Raw genomic sequence first — 20,423 nt, forward strand, 5'->3', positions numbered from 1 at the left:
TTTTTTCAAAATGTGTAGTAACTGAAATGAAAATAATCTAGCATTTCTAAATATTTCTAAATATACACTTTTTATTATTATTGATTGAATATAACTTTTCTTAATATTCTATTTGCCTATTCAGTTGTTTTTCAATGTTTGAGTCACTGCTAGTATGTGTATAGTTAGTGCACACACATACACAGACACACACTCACACACAGTGTTCACACTTTTGGAACAGTGAAATTTTTATTCTAGTTCGTCAGGAAAAGTTTGTGTCATATAATTGCATGTATCCCTCATTATAAGAAATTCAAAGATAAATATCAATGATGAAATGTTTTATATTCTTGTGTTTTAGTTACAACCCAAATTAGGAATCACCATTAAAAGATCTTTAATGACTTTTTCCCCCCATTTCATAGGGGTTATTTCATTCTAATGCCAAATAAAATAAGAATTAACAAGGAAGATAACTTTATTAGCATTCTTTTACAGATGATGAAAGGGGCTAGGGCTTTGTCATATTCCATTGTCCTGAGCTTAACTAATCTACAGTTTAGACAAGCCTTTCAGTAGAATAGAGACAATTCTAAGTGTTCTGATTCCCCCTGACTGACAAATATTCTTTTGTCCTGAAGCCTTCAGAGGCTAGGGAGCATGTATCTGCTGAGATCTCTTTTTCTCTTGGAATATACAAATTAACAAAACAAACAAAAGATGATAAGGAATCATTTAGGGCTAAAGGAGTAAGTCACAAAACAAACCCACACCAGTTTGGAATTATGATTAATAAAAGGGTTATTTATTTAAAGGGAAAAACTTACAGATCACCGTCCTAGACAACAGCCTCCTGCACCACTAGGAAAAGTGTCTGGTAGTCCGAAGCAAGAGAGAGAGCAGAGGACTGCCCCTGCTTTTTTAAAGCGAAAGATACTGCGCCCCAGTGGGTTGGTATCTCAAAGGCTATTGGCGGAAGGAACAAAAGGAGCTCCTGCAGCATAGGGCACTGAATTTTTTTTTTTTTTAAACTGCAACACAGTGAGTTTATCTTGTTTTCAGTCATCTTTCATGGAGTTACTTTTATACCTCCCATGATGGTTAGTTTTAATTGTTAAATTGTGAACTTGATGAAATCTAGAAAGCTTCAAGGAGGGATTATTTCATTGGCTTGTGGTATGTCTGCAGGGGAATTGTTTTGAATGCATTTACTGATGTGGGAAGACCCAGCCTAAAGTGTGTAGCATCATTTCCTGGGTTTGGGTCATTATATAAGGGTAGAGTGAGCAATTAAGTAGTAAGGATGTATGTACTTAATCTCCCTCTGCTCTTGGCTGTGACTTTGACCAGCAGCTTCAGCTTCCTGAAGTCTTGACTCTCCCACACTGATAGAATAGAACCTGGAACCTGATATATAAAATAGACCCATTATCCTCTAATTTGTTTTTTGTCCATGTATTTTATCAAAGCCCCAGAAAGGAAACTAAGGCACATACCTCCTGTAAATCTTTTCATTATATAAATATTTATGTGCTATAACAATTAGTGATGGTTAAGTAATGGGGACACTAACTGAATTTGTCCCCCAAATTCCTTTGAAGATCTGATTATTTTTATGGACCCACTATTCAGAAAATGTACTCAATATATCGAAACATCATATTTCCTTAAGGTTTCCAACTTTATGAGGTATTAGCAATATGCATTTGATATTTTCTGAAATGTGAGATAGAAGTGAAAGAGGTATTGATGAAGGCATTTCATAAGGTGCACTTTTTCATAGTTTGAACAAAGAACAAGTCTCTCTTTGTTACACAACCCTAATTAGTGATGTAAGAGAGAAGACAGCCTTAATATTTGATAGCTTTGTACTTAAGAACTTGTCTGTACATATTTTATTCTATAGAGTAAAACGCTCTGTGAATGTGTTTTAAAATTTAAATTGTTGGCTACAGCATGGATAGTATTTTTGTATTTCTTAGCAAATATAGTAATTTGCTATATTTCAATTATTCACAACAGAAAAAATGTCTTCGTTTCATTTTACATTTCCAGGTATAAATGAATTTCATCTGTGAGATGTAGGACTACTTTTTCATCTTATTAATGTAGATTTACTTTTACAATTGCAGTCTTTCAGAAAATAAAATTCTTAAGCAGCTCTTACCTCATCAGAACCTGATCCAAAAATCAGCAAGTCAAAAGGGATGGCTGCAACCATGTCAATCAGGAACCAGCCTTTGAAGTAGTGTATTGCTATTTTGGCAGGATCACTTACCACTTCTTCGTTCTGATTTACATAGGTTGTTCTGAAGTTTATTAGAATGTCTATAATAAACATAATATCCACAATCAAGTCTACCACATTCAGAGGACTACAAGAATAGCCACATTCTCGCCTCTTTTGTTCTTCTCTGTCATTGAGGAGAAAGGCTGCGGAGTAGGGGGTGAAGATAGCGGTATAAATGACCAGTAGTAAAATAAGCCAATCCCAGACTGCTTTGAAAGGGCTGTAGTGCAATATTGTAAATTTGTTGATGCGTGGTGTCTGCAGCTTGTATTCTGGCAAGACATCTGCTCCCAAAGAAAGAACCTGAGTATAAGAAAGAAAAGCAGACAAGCAAAAAAATGCATTTTAAATTCTGTCATACCTGTAAAATAGTAAGGCAATTATAGAACATGGTACAGCAGGAAGAAGTCATGTTATTTTGACAAATTAATGAAAACACACATACATTTATATGAATCTTACATAATGATTTTTTGTGATGTTGTCAGTTTAAAAAAATCACAATGGCATTTCTTGATAAATAAGATTTTTCAGCAAAATTTAATGCATATTATTCCTGAGACACTGAGGAATCATTAGATTTTTAAGTACATTAATGTTTTTAGAAATGCATAAAATCAGTTAATTTAAGTAATTTCTCAGTTTTCAAATGTAAGGAAGTAATAGCTGTAAAGAATATAATATATATATCTAAAGTCAGATTTGATTTATTCATACTAATTAATAATTAAATTTTGATAAATTAATTGAAAATAAAATCTTGCTTCACCTATTCAGATCTTTAGTTTAGCATGACTCTCCTCCTTGTAATACATTTTCGATAAGTGCAAAAGTAAATAATACTAAAATACACTCCAAAGAGTCTTTTGCTTAAATGATGAAAAGATATTTAATATTCTGGAACAAATAGTAACTTCATTCAATTTTTTCTGAGAGGTAGAGAATTCCACTGGAGCAGGGAATGCTTCAGAGTTCTTCAGATTATTACCTGAAGCTTTTACAGATTTTTATCTACCAAGAGACATGCAGACACTAAGACATTCTCCTAATAAAGCATCAGGCCAGCTAAAATGATCTAGCTTATAGTTTTAGTTTATCTGAAACTATCAGAGCTAAACTTGAGTCATGTCTAAAGTAAATTTGTGATTTTGTGATTGCTACAAACAAATTAAAAAAAACCCACAAATCAAAACAGGAGGGTTTTCACCTATACAGTCTACCATAGACTGAGCATTTTTCAGGGGCCTCTGAGGAACAACATTGCACCCTTCGCATCAGACATGTGCACAAGGCTCGAAAGATGAAGCATTTACTAAGTGTACAAACTAGATTCTTCTAAATTATATTATTGGCTTTATGATCTGGATCTCAGATCCCTGTTGATATTTTTTTTATAGTTTTGGAAATTCTGTACATATTGACTTTATCTTAAGTATAATAATAACCTTCTTGAGTTTACTTCAATATTCAATTTTACTTTTATTGTCATATCTTATTCCTTGTTGCCTCATGCAACAAGTTATTCTCCCTCACTTAAAACAGACTTGAGAAGTCAGCCACCAAGTGCAATGGCATGACTATTAAGCATAACATAGGAATTTAGCTAAAATAGGCAAATATGGGTTATGTAATTGCTAAAGTAATTTAAGTAGCTTTGGTACACGAGAACTTAATCTGATTATTTATCCAGAGCACAGTAAATATGAATAAACAAATACATGGAGGAAATGGAAGGTTACCTCAAACTTTGGTTGAAAATGACAAGCTAAGCATAAGAATAACATAGAGAGTTCAATACAAAGAAAAGTGATCTAACATTTCATAAAATATTAAAAATCCTTATATTCTAAGATATGCTAATATGTAAGGACACCATTTTCCAAATCCTAGAGGGTAAAATGTGTAGCATAATATCTCTTTACTTATCACTTGGAAAGAGCAAATCAGATAGAACACTACTGTAATTTTATTCAGCCTGGAAAGTTAGTCTAAGACATCTTGCTTGGAAAGTGTGGACTATCAACTGTCATGTTAACCACTGGGCCTTTCTCATAAAACACGATCTCCTTATCTTGTACAATGTAACATTTAAAACTTTATTTTGGCTGTCAAGATCTTAAAAAAACATGGATGTGTTCTATTTTTCTAGCTCCCTCCCCCTGCCAGGTTTCTGCATGCTATGGCTACTCCAAGAAAGTGAGGCGGAAACAGATCTTTCGAAACCCTGAACCGAAAATTTTCCTCATGGAAGGAAAAACATGTAAAGAAAACATCAAGGATAACAAAACGGTTTGTTCACAAAGAGGTGTTGTCCGGGATTGCCCAGTGTAGTACCTTGGAAAAAAAAAAAAAGATGGCAGCTATGTTGAGACTTTGAACCCAAATTACAAGTTCATAATGTAGGGGCATGAGGAGACTGAGCCTAAGGCACGTTGCAGGAGAAAGAACAGAATCATTGACGTTAAGAAAGCATAAAATAGGATATTGCAAACTGAGGAATTATAAGCAGACTGCATTTATGCTGCTGGGTTATACATAGTTAACAGTGGCAAAGGACAGCACTGGGAAGGCATGGCGCAGGCTACGGAGACTCTAATGATATGTGGAACGGACCAGAGGTTTGAGCTTTGGGGAAAGGTTTCTTACATTTAACCTGTAAATTCCTTTTAAAGAGAAGTATATTTATTTCAGAAGCCCTGTGATTTATGTTGTTCATATTTAAAAATATAAAAAGAGGTTAAAATGGTTTGGCCTATACCTCTCAATAGGACTATGATGATGTAACTTGTACATCTCAAATACATGCTTATGCCCTAATCCACAGCACCTGTAAATGTGACCTGATTTTGAAATATGGCCTTTACAGAGAGAATCAAGTTAGAATGAGGCCAGAGTGGTACAATACCTGATGTTTGTATAACTGAAGAGAGCTTTGGGTGCAGAAACACAAAGACACACATAGAGAATCCCACAAGCTAGCGGAGGCAGAGGGACCTCCAAGTCAAGGATGGCCAAGCCTGTCTTCACAGGGCCCTAGAGAGGGGAGGTGTGACTTTCCCCTCCGACTTTCCAAGGAGAAACACTGTGTTAATAGTCTGACTTGGAGCAAATCAGGACCTGTGTCAGGGAATAGAATCCCATTCCTTTAAACACCTTTTAATGCTTTAGTATCTGCAGCCACAAGAAAGTAATGAAATAACAAAAATAGAAACAAATAATTTACAAAATACTTTACATCTGTGAACTAAAGTTGTCAGTATTTGACAATTCTGTGTACCAAAAGAATCAACCATTGGCTACTTGACATGGGCCAGTCTAATATGTAAAATTATGATTTTTCTTTTCAAAACTTCATGCCATTTCGAAAATGTCAAATTAGTGTTACAACCATCAAAGCTTCAATTGCTGTTTCAGGATATTCTAACGTAATCCTTAAGGCAAACTGTGCTCCTGCTGGCCTTTGGAAGCCAGTTTAAATGGCATTACTTTGTAACTCTACCAGGCTTTGTTTACGTAGAGCTAACTTTAGCTTTAAGGCTTTATTGAATTCTGTATCCAGTGATTATATAATCAACTTATCTCTGGAACTGGGCTTAGAATATAGTACTTAATTTATTATATTGCAATTTGTTATGGACAGTGGGGTGCATTTTGATGGTATGAGATCAAATGCTATTTTACAGGTTTTTAAATCTGTGTATGGCTATGCATAAATCATGTGATTGCTCAATCATCATACAACTTTATTAGTAAAAGAATTTCAATAACTTCTGTTTAAGTCCATATTTTAATATCATGAATTATTACTATCAATCCAAATGAGTTGGGATTGAAGTCAGGTGGGTATTAGTTCTGTATTGGAAGGTCGTTGTTTTCGTGATTCAGAAGATTACTGTACTGACTTAAATATCACAGAGACAGAACTAGATATTCACAACGAATTCATCATCCTATGGTTTGAAGGCTGCTAAATATTGCTGGTCAGGAAACACGGTCAAACTTAGCTTGAGAAAAATGTATCTGGTAATAAAATGCTGGTGAAAAGAAGGCCCCGATCAGAGATCAGAGCTCATTGAAGTCTTTGGTACATCAAGAGAGACATATTAAGAGGAAATTTGAGGGACCAGGCATCAGGATGTAGCAGGGTACACTTGAGATATCAATGTTTCACAAGAATACACATAGCTCCAACTCTAAGACATCTAAATTAGTGTGACTTATGCTATATGTCTCTGAAGGCACAACTGAGGTAGGAATAAGGGAAAGAACGTTTCCAGAAATCTGAAGATATGAATTTAAGTTTTAGGTATGATATTTTTTATGCCAAGTCATTAATCTCTTCAGATCTCAGATTTTTCACAATGATAGGTATATATGCCCAAATCACCACTCTATGCAGAAGTATTATGTCATGTCATACTATCATATCATCATATCTCTTTAATGAATTGGATAATAAAACAGGGAAGTTTTAATTATCACATATATAAAGCATTTTCATCATGGTTTAGAATTGTAGGGTAATTTACATCATGGCTTAGACATACCAACAATAACAAAGTATTTGTACACCACATGGAGAAATTTTAATTTGGACTGAAATTGCTTTAGTTACCTACTCCTTAAAACAAACTAAGCCAAAGTTTTGCGAATTAAAAGAGTAGATATTAATTATTTATAGTTTTGTGCATCAGATGTGAATGAAGGCAGGGCTTAGAATGCAGGACTTCTTGCTGTTTGATGACAACTGGGGTTTGTTTAGGGATATTTACTTTGTGAGAAAGCCAAGTTTCACATGATTAACTCCTTGCTATGGCTAACTGTAGGGCAAACTCACCCAATATGCTGAGGGAGTTTGTTCTTCTGTTTGCTTTCTCTCTCTTCTCTGTTTCCTCACCTCCCTTTCTTTCACACTATCCTTTCCTTTTCTCCCTCTCTCCTTCAACTCTTTGCTCCTCTGATTTCAATAACAGAAACTTTTAGCCTTCTCAGTGTCCAGACACATATTTTGTTTTCGTAATCAGAGCAGAAGCATGTTAGTTCAAATTCAAGAAAGCTAAAGGATATTTTCTAACTCTTGTCAAGGGACATAGATTACAGAAGAGAAAATGTCAGTGAGGGTCCTTTTAGAGACAAATTAGGGACAATTCTTACTTTTGAGTGCAATGCCATCTGTAGTTATTTTTAAATTATTTTTATTTTGTTTTATTCTATACGTATGCGTGTTGTGTCTGCATGGATGTCTGTGTACCATCCACGGGCCTGGTGCTCACAGAAATCAGAAGAGGGTATCTGATAACCTGGAACAGGAGTTACAGATGGTTATGATAGCACGGCTTGGAGGAATGCACAGGATAAGGCAAAGAGGAAGCTCCCCATCCCCCACAAAATGCTGGATAGACAACATAAAAAGAAGACTGTGGACCCTTGGGTATGACAATAACACAAGAATTTAGGACGGGCCAGGATAGGAACAACTGGAGAACCATCATAAACAGGCCGTCCATGAATGCTTATGCATTGCCGGGGCATAAATGCTGCTGCTGCTGCTGCTGCTGCTGACGAGCTGCCAGGTAAATGTGGGAGCTGGACACGGGTTCTCTAGAAGAGCAATCAGTGCTCTTTGCCACTGAGCCATCTCTCCAGACCCTATAGTTATGCTTTAAAAATATGTCTTTTTAGACATATTTTAGACAACAATTAAATTGTTGTCTAAATTATTTAGACAACAATTTAGAACTGTGGATGAAATGTTAGAGATATTTTTCAATATGCCCTGAAGTAAGAAGAGAGGAAGGAGGTCTGGTTATGTATAATGCTATAATGCTCACTATAGTTGATGTTGGAACTGGGTGACTAAATACCAATCTCATTATTTTACAACATGCTTAAAATATTTTACTATAAACACTTTGAAATAATTCTAGACTATCAAGAAGTGTGATATATATTGTATAAATATGTTTGGAATCTTATCCAAGCTTATTTTTTTTAAAGTGACAATAAATTATTTCATTAATCATATTGTATTTATCTTCTTTCAGAAAACAAAACAATGAGTTTAAGAATACTATGTGATTATTTATATTGTCCTTTATATTATTTAAGTAGTCTAAATGCGAATGCATTTTATAACATTAAATATGTATTTTGCAAATAATAGATACAAAAATTTGAAGTCAAAATTAATCATGAAAGTGCTTTGGAAGTATTGCTTTGGAAAATGAAATATTAAGTATGTAAATATTTGTTTATCAATGTAATGAGAGTTCTCCAAGTCCACTAAATAGAAAAATCTGTTACTCAGTCCATTCCATTTCCTTAAGAGAGCCAACATTTCCGACACATTTGAGAAAATACCAAACTTCAGAAAGATAAAACATGATTAACTGAACTATTACAAAAATTTTCTTCTAAACAATAAAGGGAAGATGAGAAGAGTAATAAGTCACTGTATAAAACTAAGATTCCATGATATCCATAAGGATATTTATATTTTCTTTCCCATCCAGTTACCCATTAAATATACAGTTTAATGCACACTAAAGATTTTTTTTACCAACTACTTTTTCTTCTTGTTAGCACGTTCCTATTTGTTTAACTTTCAACAGTTCAGTGTTATATATAACTAATCTTCCAGATGAAACAGCACTGTTTATTCAATGAAGATCCACTTTGAACATTTTTTTGTTAACCCCAGCATTAATAACTACCTTTCTCTTTTTGAAAAGAGCAGTAGGGAATGATTAAGCCATCTTAAAGATTAGGCAGTGCTTCAAGCAGCCATTACCTACCCCAATGCAGTGTTAGTGGAGCACGCTCACCTGTTATTTACCTTTGACTTGGGATGTCTATTTAACCAAGTGGCTGGCTGCCTTTACATCCACTGGGAAAGTGCTGGGTAGTGAAGTGAAGCAGATAGATTATACAGCACCAGGAAAGGTTTAATGATTTGAGCTAAGCTGAGTAATTACCATCGAAGCAGGCATTCTCTAACGACAACTACCCCGATATTCAAGTAAGAAATAAGCAAAAACGACATAGTATCTCAAATCTGTCACAAAGGAAGTGGTTTTTAATTAAATACAAAACTAAAATGGAGTAGCACAGTCATTCAATATTCTGAATTCTAACGATTTTCTAAGGTTTATTTTTTATTGATTTTATTGAGCTATACATTTTTCTCTGCTCCCCTCCCTCCCCCGTCAATTTCCATGGTCCCCATGTTCCCAGTTTATTCAGGAGATCTTGTCTTTTTCTACTTCCCATTTAGATTAGATCCATGTATGTCTCTCTTAGGGTCCTCCTTGTTGACTAGGTTCTCTGGGATTGTGATTTGTAGGCTGGTTTCTTTATGTCTAAAAGCCACCTCTGAGTGAGTACATATGATATTTGTCTTTCTGGGTCTGGGTTACCTTACTCAATAGAATGTTTTCTAGATCCATTCATTTGCCTGCAAATTTCAAGATGTCATTATTTGTTTTTTTCTGCTGTGTAGTACTTCACTGTGTAAATGTACACATTTCCCTTTTCCATTCTTCAGTCGAGGGGCATTTAGGTTGTTTCCAGGTTCTGGCTATAACAATGCTGCTATGAACATAGTTGAGCACATGTTCTTGTGGTACGATTGACAATCCTTTGGGTATATACCCAAAAGTGGTATTGCTGGATCTTGAGAAAGGTTGTTTCCTAATTTTCTGAGAAATTGCCACACTGACATCCAAAGGGGCTGTACCAGTTTGCAATCCCACCAGCAAGGGAGGAGTGTTTCCTTTACCCCACATCCTCTCCAGCATAAGCCATCATCAGTGTTTTTGATTTTGGCCATTCTTACAGGTATAAAATGTAATCTCAGAGTTTCGATTTGCATTTCTCTGATGGCTAAGGATGTTGATCATTTCCAAAGTATCTTTTAGCCATTTTAGATTCTTCTGTTGAGAGTTCTTTGTACCCCATTTTCTTTTGTTGATTTAAAATTGGCCTATAGAGGTGTGTGTGTGTGTGTGTGTGTGCGCGCACGCACTTGTGTGCGTGCACGGGTGCATGTATGTGTGTGTACTTGAGTACAAAATATTGTTTTATTTTGTAAAACTCACATACACATAGGTCTAGGGTCTGTTATAAATCAGTTTTAGCATTGTGTTCTTTATGCTAACTATAAAAACCTCTGTTCCTAAAGATATATAACGTGTTGCTTTATATTACACAGAGGTATATATTTCTGTGGGGATATATATTCACTCCCTTATCAGATTTTTCAGAGTCATCTCTAACCTATAAAACATTAACAGCTCCAACTAAGAAGGGCATGATGGCATTCTCCTATAATTTCAGCACTGGGGACAGACAGAGACAGGCAGATTCCTATAGTTCATTGGCTAGCCAGTCTGGTCAAATCAATGAGCATAAAGTCCAGTGAAAAAAACGTGTCTTAAAATAATGGGAATACAGTAAAGAAGACACCTGACTTCAACACACACACATGCACATATGTTGTTTGTGTACACCCGCACACATGTGTCCACATCTACACCAACATGGGTACTCCCCACCACATGCCCCCGACTTAGAATATAGTTTTCTGTGAATGTCTTGGGGACTACAATCACATTTTTAGATCTCACAAAAGAGGCAGAAATAGGAACAGAGACAGGAGAGGGAAAGAAAGGAAAGACAGAAACTGTCTCTCAGTTAGAAAAAGCTGAGGACTGCAGAGGAGGAAGCCTATAAGAAGATAAACATATTTAGAGACATCAGATGGGACCCCAGATCAGTGCATCACTCAACCCTTGCCAGGGCAGTTTCTTCTTGCAACAGGTGGTAATTAACACAGAGACCCACACCATGGCAACAGACAATATGAGAGACTTTGGAGTGCTGACTCTGAGTGAGACGTTTATATCACAGTCAACTCCTGCAGCCTCAGTGGTCTACAAGGAGGAAGGAACAAGAAGATCATAAGAGCCAGAGGTGGCATGTGATTTTAAGGAAACAGCATTTTATACACACAAGGCCAATGCATATGGGAACCCACATGCACTGCAAACACTATGCATAGGACCTGGACACGCTCAAGCCAGACAAAGTCCCACAGTGGAGGAGAAGAGGCAGACCCAAAGTCCCTCTCCTAGCTAATAAGCTGTTTCCAGTCTGTAGATACTCTGAGAGTGAAATCAGTTTCCTTCAATTGAGTGACACTGAGCACGCCGACCACACACCACAGGGAGGCCCCATGCTCAGGAATATAGCTGACCAACACTAAACAGAGTCCATGTTTTTAATGTTTTTTGTTTTTTTTTTACTTCTCCTTTCTTCTTTTTTAATAGTAAAAAAGAAAACAGACTGCGGTGGGGAGGGAAGGGTAGAGAATCTGGGTGGAGTTGGGGAGCAGGGAAAATATGATAAAGTATATTGTATTAAATTAACAACGAATAACAATAGCAGTACTACTAGCAGAAAATGTGCTCGAGGTCACAATAAAACCAAGGGTGACATCTTCCCTGAGCTAGAGATGATTTCTACCTTGACAAAAGGTTTCTGAAAATTCCCAAGGCAAAAGCTCTGCTAACTATCAGATGTGAGCTGAGATTTGGTTTGATAGGAATGTGTTATTAGTCATCTTTATTATCCTGTAATGGAGATGCATATCAAAGCATCATATTGTTTCCTATAAATATAGGGTAGCTTTCCGTTCCAGCTAAATCTTCAAATAAGAAAAGAACAAATTCCCTTACAGAGCAGCTTTGGCAACAGGGAGACTTCTGTCTGGTGGGTAGTTGATGAGTCTTCCTTGGCTAGACCACATATGATGGCTAGAAGTTAGCTAAGAGTCTACAATACCTTATAATAACTACAAGGATTTACTCAAGTCATTTTTATTCTTCACAGATTCCTGGAAGTCTCTCACTTGTCTTCTAGCCTTGTTCTTTTGGAGAAAATTATTGTGGACATAGAAGAACAAGAATTCTAAATGACAGCCAGTGCATCAGTAGCCCAACTAGTGTAACCAGAAGAAGTAAAAATAGATGACTTCCAGAGGACTCAATGCTAACCCTTCTGTCTATTTTTTGTCCTGTATTCCTCCTTTCTTTTCATCTCCCCCTTTTCCTCTGTTCCTCACTTTCTCCTGTCTATTCCATAACAAAAGGTTTGGAAGAGATCAAACTGGTGCAGAAGAAAAATATGAATTAGGTTATCGAGTTATTTTCTAGATTTTAAAAAACCTTAAAGCTTTAACCATAGTACTCAATTTTCTATATCTGAAGCCACTCTACATTCATTGTAAGCCACATAATAAATACTCAATAATATTTTCTACAGGCTGACAAACCTGTTATCCAAATGTTCCAGTACATGGAAGGCTCAGTAGGTTTCATTATCCAAGAAATTATGTTTTACTATTTTAAGTTTAAAAGATTCTTTGAAAAATGTCTTTCTAGGATTCAAAATACTACTTAAATATAATAGGGAGACTTGATCACTAAAAACAGCACACAAGTAAAAGCTAGCAAAACCTAAGTAACATTAAAAAGAAATGATTAAATAGATATCTTAACTTTAAGACATGGAATAACACTGCACAATAAGAGAAAACTATAGAAATACTTTACTCTTAATTATATATTTTCTGATTGGGGAAGTTTATTTAAAAAGGCCCCCATTAAAAAGGTCCCCATAGGCCCATAAAGAGCGGCACTATTCACAGTGCCTTTTTGGAGTAGGTGTGGCTTTGTAAGAGGAGGTCTGTCACATCACTAAGGCCTGAGCTCTGAGGTCCCAGAAACTGAAGCCTGGCCAGTAGGTCACTGTTATTTCCTGCTATCAGTGGATCCAGATGTAGAACTCTCAGTTGCCTCCCCGGCACCATGTCTGCCTGCAGGCTGTCATTCTTCCTGCCATCATAATAATGGACTAAACCTCTGAAACTGTAAGCCAGCCCCAATTAATTGTTTTCCTTTATAAGACTTGCCAGGTCATGTTGTCTCATCATAGGAATAGAAGCCCTAACTAAGACACTGATCTGACAAGAGAGGGAAAAATATCTAGTATTCTACTAAAATCCCTGCTGATTCTGTAAATTAAATAGGAGACCAACTTTATTATAATCTAGAGATAGTTATACCCCAAAGTTATCTGGGGGTACCACTGAGATAGTGCTGTCAGACATAGTTCTTTAAAAATATTTGTCTTCAAATCAAACAGAAGAATTCAGATATAATTAATTAAAAAAACACCTTTGAGTTCTGCGGTGACTTTCAACCAATAAGTACATGCATAATCTAATATAAATGAAGAGAAATAAAGATGGTATTTTAACTTATTTAGAAGACCTGGTAAAGAAGCAGGAACTTTGTATGAATAATCATTAGCATCCAGTTTTCCACATCACTTCTCAGGATTAGCTTCATAGGAGGTCATTTTTCTTGATTCAAAATAGTCACAAATTTCATTTTGACTGATATTATGCCTTATGGCTCATCAGTAATAATTTAGCTTTGATATTTTTTGCAAAAAGGAAACCTTTAAAGATTTCCTATTTCTCCTAGGTGGAAGCATGAATATGAAAATATCTAACTAAAACACACTAGAACATCATACATCCAAGGAACAAACAGAAATCAAGCCACCGTGTGCCTCCTCATGGGAAGCGCAATTTTCTCAGTAACAGCCAACTCATTAACTGTGTAAAGTACAATTCTGTATGTGCATTACTTTTCTTGATTTCTTCATTGTAGCTTTTGTGTCTTACCAGTATATAAAAATTCTAGATTTTTTTCAAACACACCTTTGTATTTGAAATTATCATTTTAATTTTTTATTGAACATGGATGAATAGCAAAATACATGGATTATTTCTTTTGGAATCTTTCAAATTTCAAATGTCAAATAGAGGATGATATCCTTTAGTGTATCTCATATCTTTAATAGTTCTTACTAATTCAGTCTCTTTGATAAATTATATTAGGCTTTTCATATGAAAGTATTTAAGAGACGCCATCTTATATTGGCATCTAAAACTGTTTTCCCAAACTTCTGGATTTCATACTCAAGTAAAACTTTGAATTGCTAGTCAATGGGATCCTATAGACTCACAGAGGTTGAGACAGTATGCACAAGACCGGCCTAAACTCATACTAGACAAATCTCCCAGCACAGCAGTAGGAAGTCCCGCCCACAGGCAGGAAGCTAGTCAGAAACAGTAGATTCTGGGAGAGGAAGGCAGTTAAGTTTAATCAATGGAGTGACCCTGGGTCTATTAAACACATTCTAGGGCAGACTTCATACCCAGGATTAATTGGCTAACAGAAACTGTGCTCCATTTTTTTTTGGTTGTTCATTTTTTTAGAGCAAAGGAATATCAAATTAGCTCAATATTGATATTTTAAACAATGTGTTATGAAATGAGTAGCAGTGGTTCAAACACGCCAAATGTCAGTTAAATACAAGTAATAAAGGATGTTAAAGGAGAAAGCATTGCTACTAAATGGAAAAACACATCCATCTATGGGTCTCTGCTTACATCTCCCTGGTGGAATGAGGCTTATTATTATCATATGTTATTTCCAAATAACTCTATTTATCTTCAGGATAAATTTTGCTTTTTTTCCCCTATGGCAGTGGAAAGTTTTATCTGGAAGTTTATGAGATATTGGAAGAAAAAAGATTCATTCTAAAATATTCCATATTAGGTCTGGAGAAGAGGGAATACTGTTAGTTTTGGGGGATGTGAGCAGAAGTTATCATGCCACTGAGAAGTTGAGAGTGATTTTTTTAAACTAAAGATGGTGAAGGCAATGTTGACTAAATTCATGGCAATCTACCCTGCAGGATCAACAGCAGAAAATGGACATTTATGCACAAGTTTTGGTTTTTGGGGGTTGCTAAGAGACTTAAGAACAAGAGAAATTTATTTCTTAGAGTTTTGTAACCTAGAACGCTTAATATCAAGGGTCATCATCCTCAAGTACTTTTAATGTACAAACACAGGTTCAAAAGCTTTTCCAAAAGCTGACTCCCTACTCTTTGCCTTCAGAATTAAAAAAAATGCATGGAAGTATAATTTTTAGCAAGTGACAGTAACAAATCAATATACTTACTTTGATGTGTTATTATATTTTAGGATTGACTATAGATGAATTCATATGTATACATGAATGGCTAGACATACATATTTTTGTGTGGAAATGTTAGAGAACAGGCAGAAAAAAGAAACCTTGGAAACAGGTTTGTGAGAAAGACTGCGAGTAATAGGTAGGTTTGTGAAATGATGTAGTTATTACGAAGTTATAGACTTCAAAACACAAAATAACAGGAAGTCAGTAAAATACTGACTTTCATCTAAATTGTATCTTAAGAACTACTAGAGTCAAGTGCATGGTCTCTGATCTAAACAACTCTTGTTCAAGCAGTTCGCTTTCCAAATAAATAGAAGAAAAATGCTTAAAGAATAAAGACTTGGTTTCCAGTGGATTCTACCTCTTGGGATGTAGAATCAAGTGGAGAAGAAAGTCTATATCAATATCTCTCAAATCAGTCATTCATTAAACTGTTCAACTCATAGTTATTGGAAACTACTCCATGCTATCATTCAGCTAGGTTCCATGACTACAGAAATAAAACATTCACTTTGAGTTTTGAAGTGCTCATATTTTAGTAAGGCCTACACTGTAATTAAAGAGCATTTGAAGTAAGTTAAGAAACAGAAAGTAAATGTGCTTATTACCATGATAGAATTAGTCACAGTGACTGGGGAAGACTGAGAACAGTCCCCTGGTCCAAAACTGTGGTCCTGTAGAGCCTTCTTAAAGGAAAATGATTCCTTGAATTAAGGATACATTGGAGTTCTTAAAATAACAGTTTCAGAAAAAGATACTGTTGTAACTGTGGCATGAATGTTGTGAGTGCCCACACTCTGATTCCATCTAAAGCCTATTCCACAAGATGTAACTTATGTAGCTAACTGGGTGAAAATTCCATAGCTAGTTAGGTCATGTGACCTACGGGAGAATTGAGTACCTTCATCTGGTACAGACATGGTAATAAGCTGACCTCTAAATTCTTATCATTATGCCCATAAATTGAAGCATCTCAGTCATCATTACAGAAGCTTCGGTGGAAATTGATATAGAGACCCACAGATGACCAACACGTATAGAAAAAGAGACTGTAGAGTTCTCAGCTCTAAATGGAACATCTATTTGACATTCTTCCTTCCAAGGTTCAGAGATTATTGCAGGAGGGGAATGGGAAAATGATTGTTAGAGCCACAGGGAATAGACATCTACAGTGAACTAGTAATTACGGGACATCACAGGTCATTGCACACACGAGCTCACTGTGACTTGGACTACACACACAATATCCGCATAAGATCAAGAAACATTCTAGATGAAGTCCTGCACTTCTCTGGGAAGCTCTTGATAACAGGAGGAGAGTTCTGTGCAGCCTCTGAGAGGCTATACATGCCCTGGAAGATGGTTTTACACCTATGTACATAGAAGCAGCATTAAATTAAATGAATTTGTGAGAATTTTTCCTCTCTTTTTTAAAGAGCACTTGATGTACAGTGTATATATGATGGGGAGGACTTGGAAGGAAACAAATGGTGTAGGATTTAATCAAAACACTTTACAGGCATTATGAGAACACCAGTAATAAAGGAGTCTAAGGATAAAGCTTTCTAGAAGAAATAACATCCGAGTTTGTTAAAAAAAATCAACTCAGAATGTTAGTTTGTGCTGTTATAAAGTTTCCTATAAAGTAGGTCCAGACTGTAATGAGGAACCTATAGTAACAGTGCTATGGATTCTTTGTAAGAGCCAGGCAATGTGTTGTAAAGAGCTATACCCAGCATTACTTTTTTCTCAATTTCTACAGCAATTCTATCAAGTTTTAGTTTTCAGTGAAGAAACTGAATGTCCATGTGTTGAATAAACATTCCAGGGTCATAAAATGAAGGACAGAACCACGGTGAGAACTTACATTGCATGGTTTTAAAGCCCAAGATGTTAAAGGCCGTTTTGGACCAGTAAGAAGGCCCAACAAGCAAGGGGGCTGGCCATCCAGGCCTGACATTCATCTGAGTTTGAGCCCTTTAACCCACACGAAGGGAGGAGAGACCCAAATGTCATAGGTTAAATCCTATGGAGCTTCCACAACGTTCTCTTAACTTGCACAAGCCTGCTCTGTCCATCCATTTGACCCATGTGCAATCATTCACACACACACACACACACACACACACACACACACACACACACACACATGTTAAAAAGTTGAAGACTATTTAAAATTATATCTATATAGTGTTATGTAAATGGTATCCTATGCCGTAATGATAATGAACATTTTCTTGGTGAACAGTTAATTGTTACATATCCAGCCAGATTTTCAGTTGGATAAGGATCACTTTATCAGAATAAAGGTAGTGTTATTGCAATGTATCAAAAATAGTGATCCTGAAAATAACTTGATGTGAGAGTTTCATATTTCCGGGAAGAAATGCTAGCACCTTAAACTAAGATGTTCCCTCCACATGGCAGGCAGTCTCTTGGGTGGTCCCCAATGATTTCTGCTCCTTAATACTCAAACCTTTTGTGATTGTGTCCTCAAGAAAGTAGGCTGCATTTTTATATGTGACCCTAGTGATAGAATGTGGTAAAACATATGGGTGTTACTTCTAATACTAGGGCAAACAGACAGTATCTTTGTATCACGTGTACTCACTTACTCCATCTCTGCTCCAGAGGAACAAAAAAAAGTGATAAGAGAGACTCCTGGTAGAAATCTCAAGAACAACTTAGAAAGAATATTTCTGAGTCCTATATTCCTAGGTGTGTTCATGGAAACAGATTGTTTCCTAGCTCATCCTAGAGATGCCTGTAGTCATGACCATGAGGCACTTTAATGATGCCCTGACTTACAGACATGTTTTTCAGCCTTGCAACAGACCCAGAGTGAGCCACAGGCACCCAAGGAAATCTGTCCTGAGTTCCTGACCCACAGCGATGTAAGGTGCATATACTTATTGTTCCAGACATTAAGACTGAAGCTAATTTCTTTCTCAACAAAAGGTGCTTGATGTGTTATCATCCCATCACATACACTATAGGTCCCTGGAGACAGCTTTGTGTATGTGCAGTAGGATGACACTGTCTAATTATGTCACGTACATACTACTGAGGCAAGTAATATCTCAGATGAGATTGCCATCTCTAATTGACAATAAAGCCCTAATGAAATCAAATCGCCTCAGAGTAATGATCTCCCCCCCCAAAAAAATGTATTTCTAGTATTTCTGGAATATTTTTGGAAACTATATAGCAAACCCTCAGGCCAGCTATCATGGAATGAAGCCAGTCACTCGGGCTTCTGTATCCATTCTCTACCTGATTGTTCTGCAGTCTGAATATTAGGCTGATTCTTTCTCCTGTATCTCTCTCTCTCTCTCTCTCTCTCTCTCTCTCTCTCTCTCTCTCTCTCTCTCTCTCTCTGTGTGTGTGTGTGTGTAGAAACTACAGTTCTTACAATATAGTTGTTATTGTAACCCATACAGTAGAGTTAAGTAACTGCTGAGATGTATACAACGAGTGCTTTCAAAAACAGCGAGGTTTCAATGCTCTCCTATAGCCGAAAATCATGAGTATATAGGATATTTATACGGCTTAAATAAGTACCTTTCACTGTGATTTTCCCCTCAAATCGTAGACAAAGAAGAAGGCAATTTTAAAATGGAGTCCTTGAAGTCCCCCACCCACCGCTGCTGTGTGCTTTCTCAGCCTCATGAGTCATGGCTGTGTGCATACAGTTGGCTCAGATGAGCTGGCACCCTGGAAATGGGAGCAGCTGCGCTAAACAATTACGAGGCTCTAACTGAGAAAATGTCTCATGGGGGACAAAGAGCCAGCTGGGCATTGCTGGTGCTTGTCTGGTGGACGTTTGTTAGTTTGTATGAACACTGAAATTGCCAGGGCAGCAATCAATGGGGGAGATAATTCCACCAAGAATATATTATCCCCAAAGAGCTGCAACTGGAGAAGACCCTTTTTGTGGGGAGCGGTTTGCTTCCAGTAAGGCAGCCTGGAAGCCTGGGCTGAACATCCCAAATCTGGAAAAAGTCTTTGGAGTACTGTATCTGATTAGGGAGATTGCTGCCCATTAATGAAACTCAATTTATCAATCCTTAGTCATTTGAGTGTAACTTGTTGAAATAATCCCCTTAAACTTTCTGATCCAAATTATACTGGAACTCTACACATAAAACAAACTGTCAGTATTAATTTTGTGAAGCATATTTGTGACATCAAAGGCTGTATCAAAATATTAGTATTTTCTTGGCATTACTGTCAAATAATCCCTCAGCACTTTAATCCACTCAGCAATTCAAAAAACTTCATTATCTTAGAGCCACCATTTTCCTTTTTATGAATACAGATGCTAAAATGAGTTAATCTTTTAAAGCAGATTTTATATTTTCAATGTTATGTATATTTAAAATAAAAGTTATAAATCTTGAACTAATGAAAGATTTTCTTCCCAGTTCATTTAAAATTACTTCCACTTTACTAAGCGATCTATCACTTGCTCTTTATCGTTAATAGCATAGGTTCATTAGTGCGCTCTATTAAATGCACGTTTAGAACTCTTTAAGCATAGTTAATCTTGAAATAATCGATGAGACAATTGTTAACCCCATTATGATTTTTACTAAGTCATGATGGTGAAACACAGTGTTTCTTTTCCTTGTGAGTTGAGAAGAAAGCATCTTTCCAGGAAAGATTTGCAAGTTTGAAGATACACAGAATATTAGCCCCTTCTCACCTCTGGAAAAATACAGCTTCTAAGATGTTCAAATTATTTTATGCACAAAACATCACATTTGTAACAGCCCTTTATTATAGCAATAAAAATGCTCATGGGTTTGAAGCAGACCATCCGATTTATCTATGTGTTTGGTACCTCAGATGGAAATAAGATATCTAGAACTTGAATGGGCATATAAACATCATCCCTCAGAGGTACTATTGTACCTGATTTCTAAGAAACAAAATTGTATTCAAAATGCAAAGAAGTAGGAGACTCTTACCTGACCCCATGCAACTGTTAACTTGGAAACTTGGGTCATTCTGGATATTCTACAGGTTTTTGTTAC

The 20,423-nt window shown here is 36.2% G+C and overlaps 1 protein-coding gene across 3 annotated transcripts in view; it reads right to left on the reverse strand.

The window, feature by feature from the left end:
* The window catches only part of Kcnh7 (potassium voltage-gated channel subfamily H member 7), a 433,159-nt gene that overhangs the window by 75,466 nt on the left and 337,270 nt on the right, over nt 1–20,423 (reverse strand). For all 3 annotated transcript variants that reach the window (XM_048426222.3, XM_087900009.1, XM_085681045.2), the window contains one exon: nt 2,150–2,575. In XM_048426222.3, coding sequence (XP_048282179.1) covers nt 2,150–2,575 — 426 coding nt within the window. The remainder of the gene's footprint in view (nt 1–2,149; nt 2,576–20,423) is intronic.

This window comes from Myodes glareolus, chromosome 21 (assembly GCF_982192425.1).
Source record: "Myodes glareolus chromosome 21, mMyoGla1.1, whole genome shotgun sequence".
NCBI classification, from domain to species: domain Eukaryota; kingdom Metazoa; phylum Chordata; class Mammalia; order Rodentia; family Cricetidae; genus Myodes; species Myodes glareolus.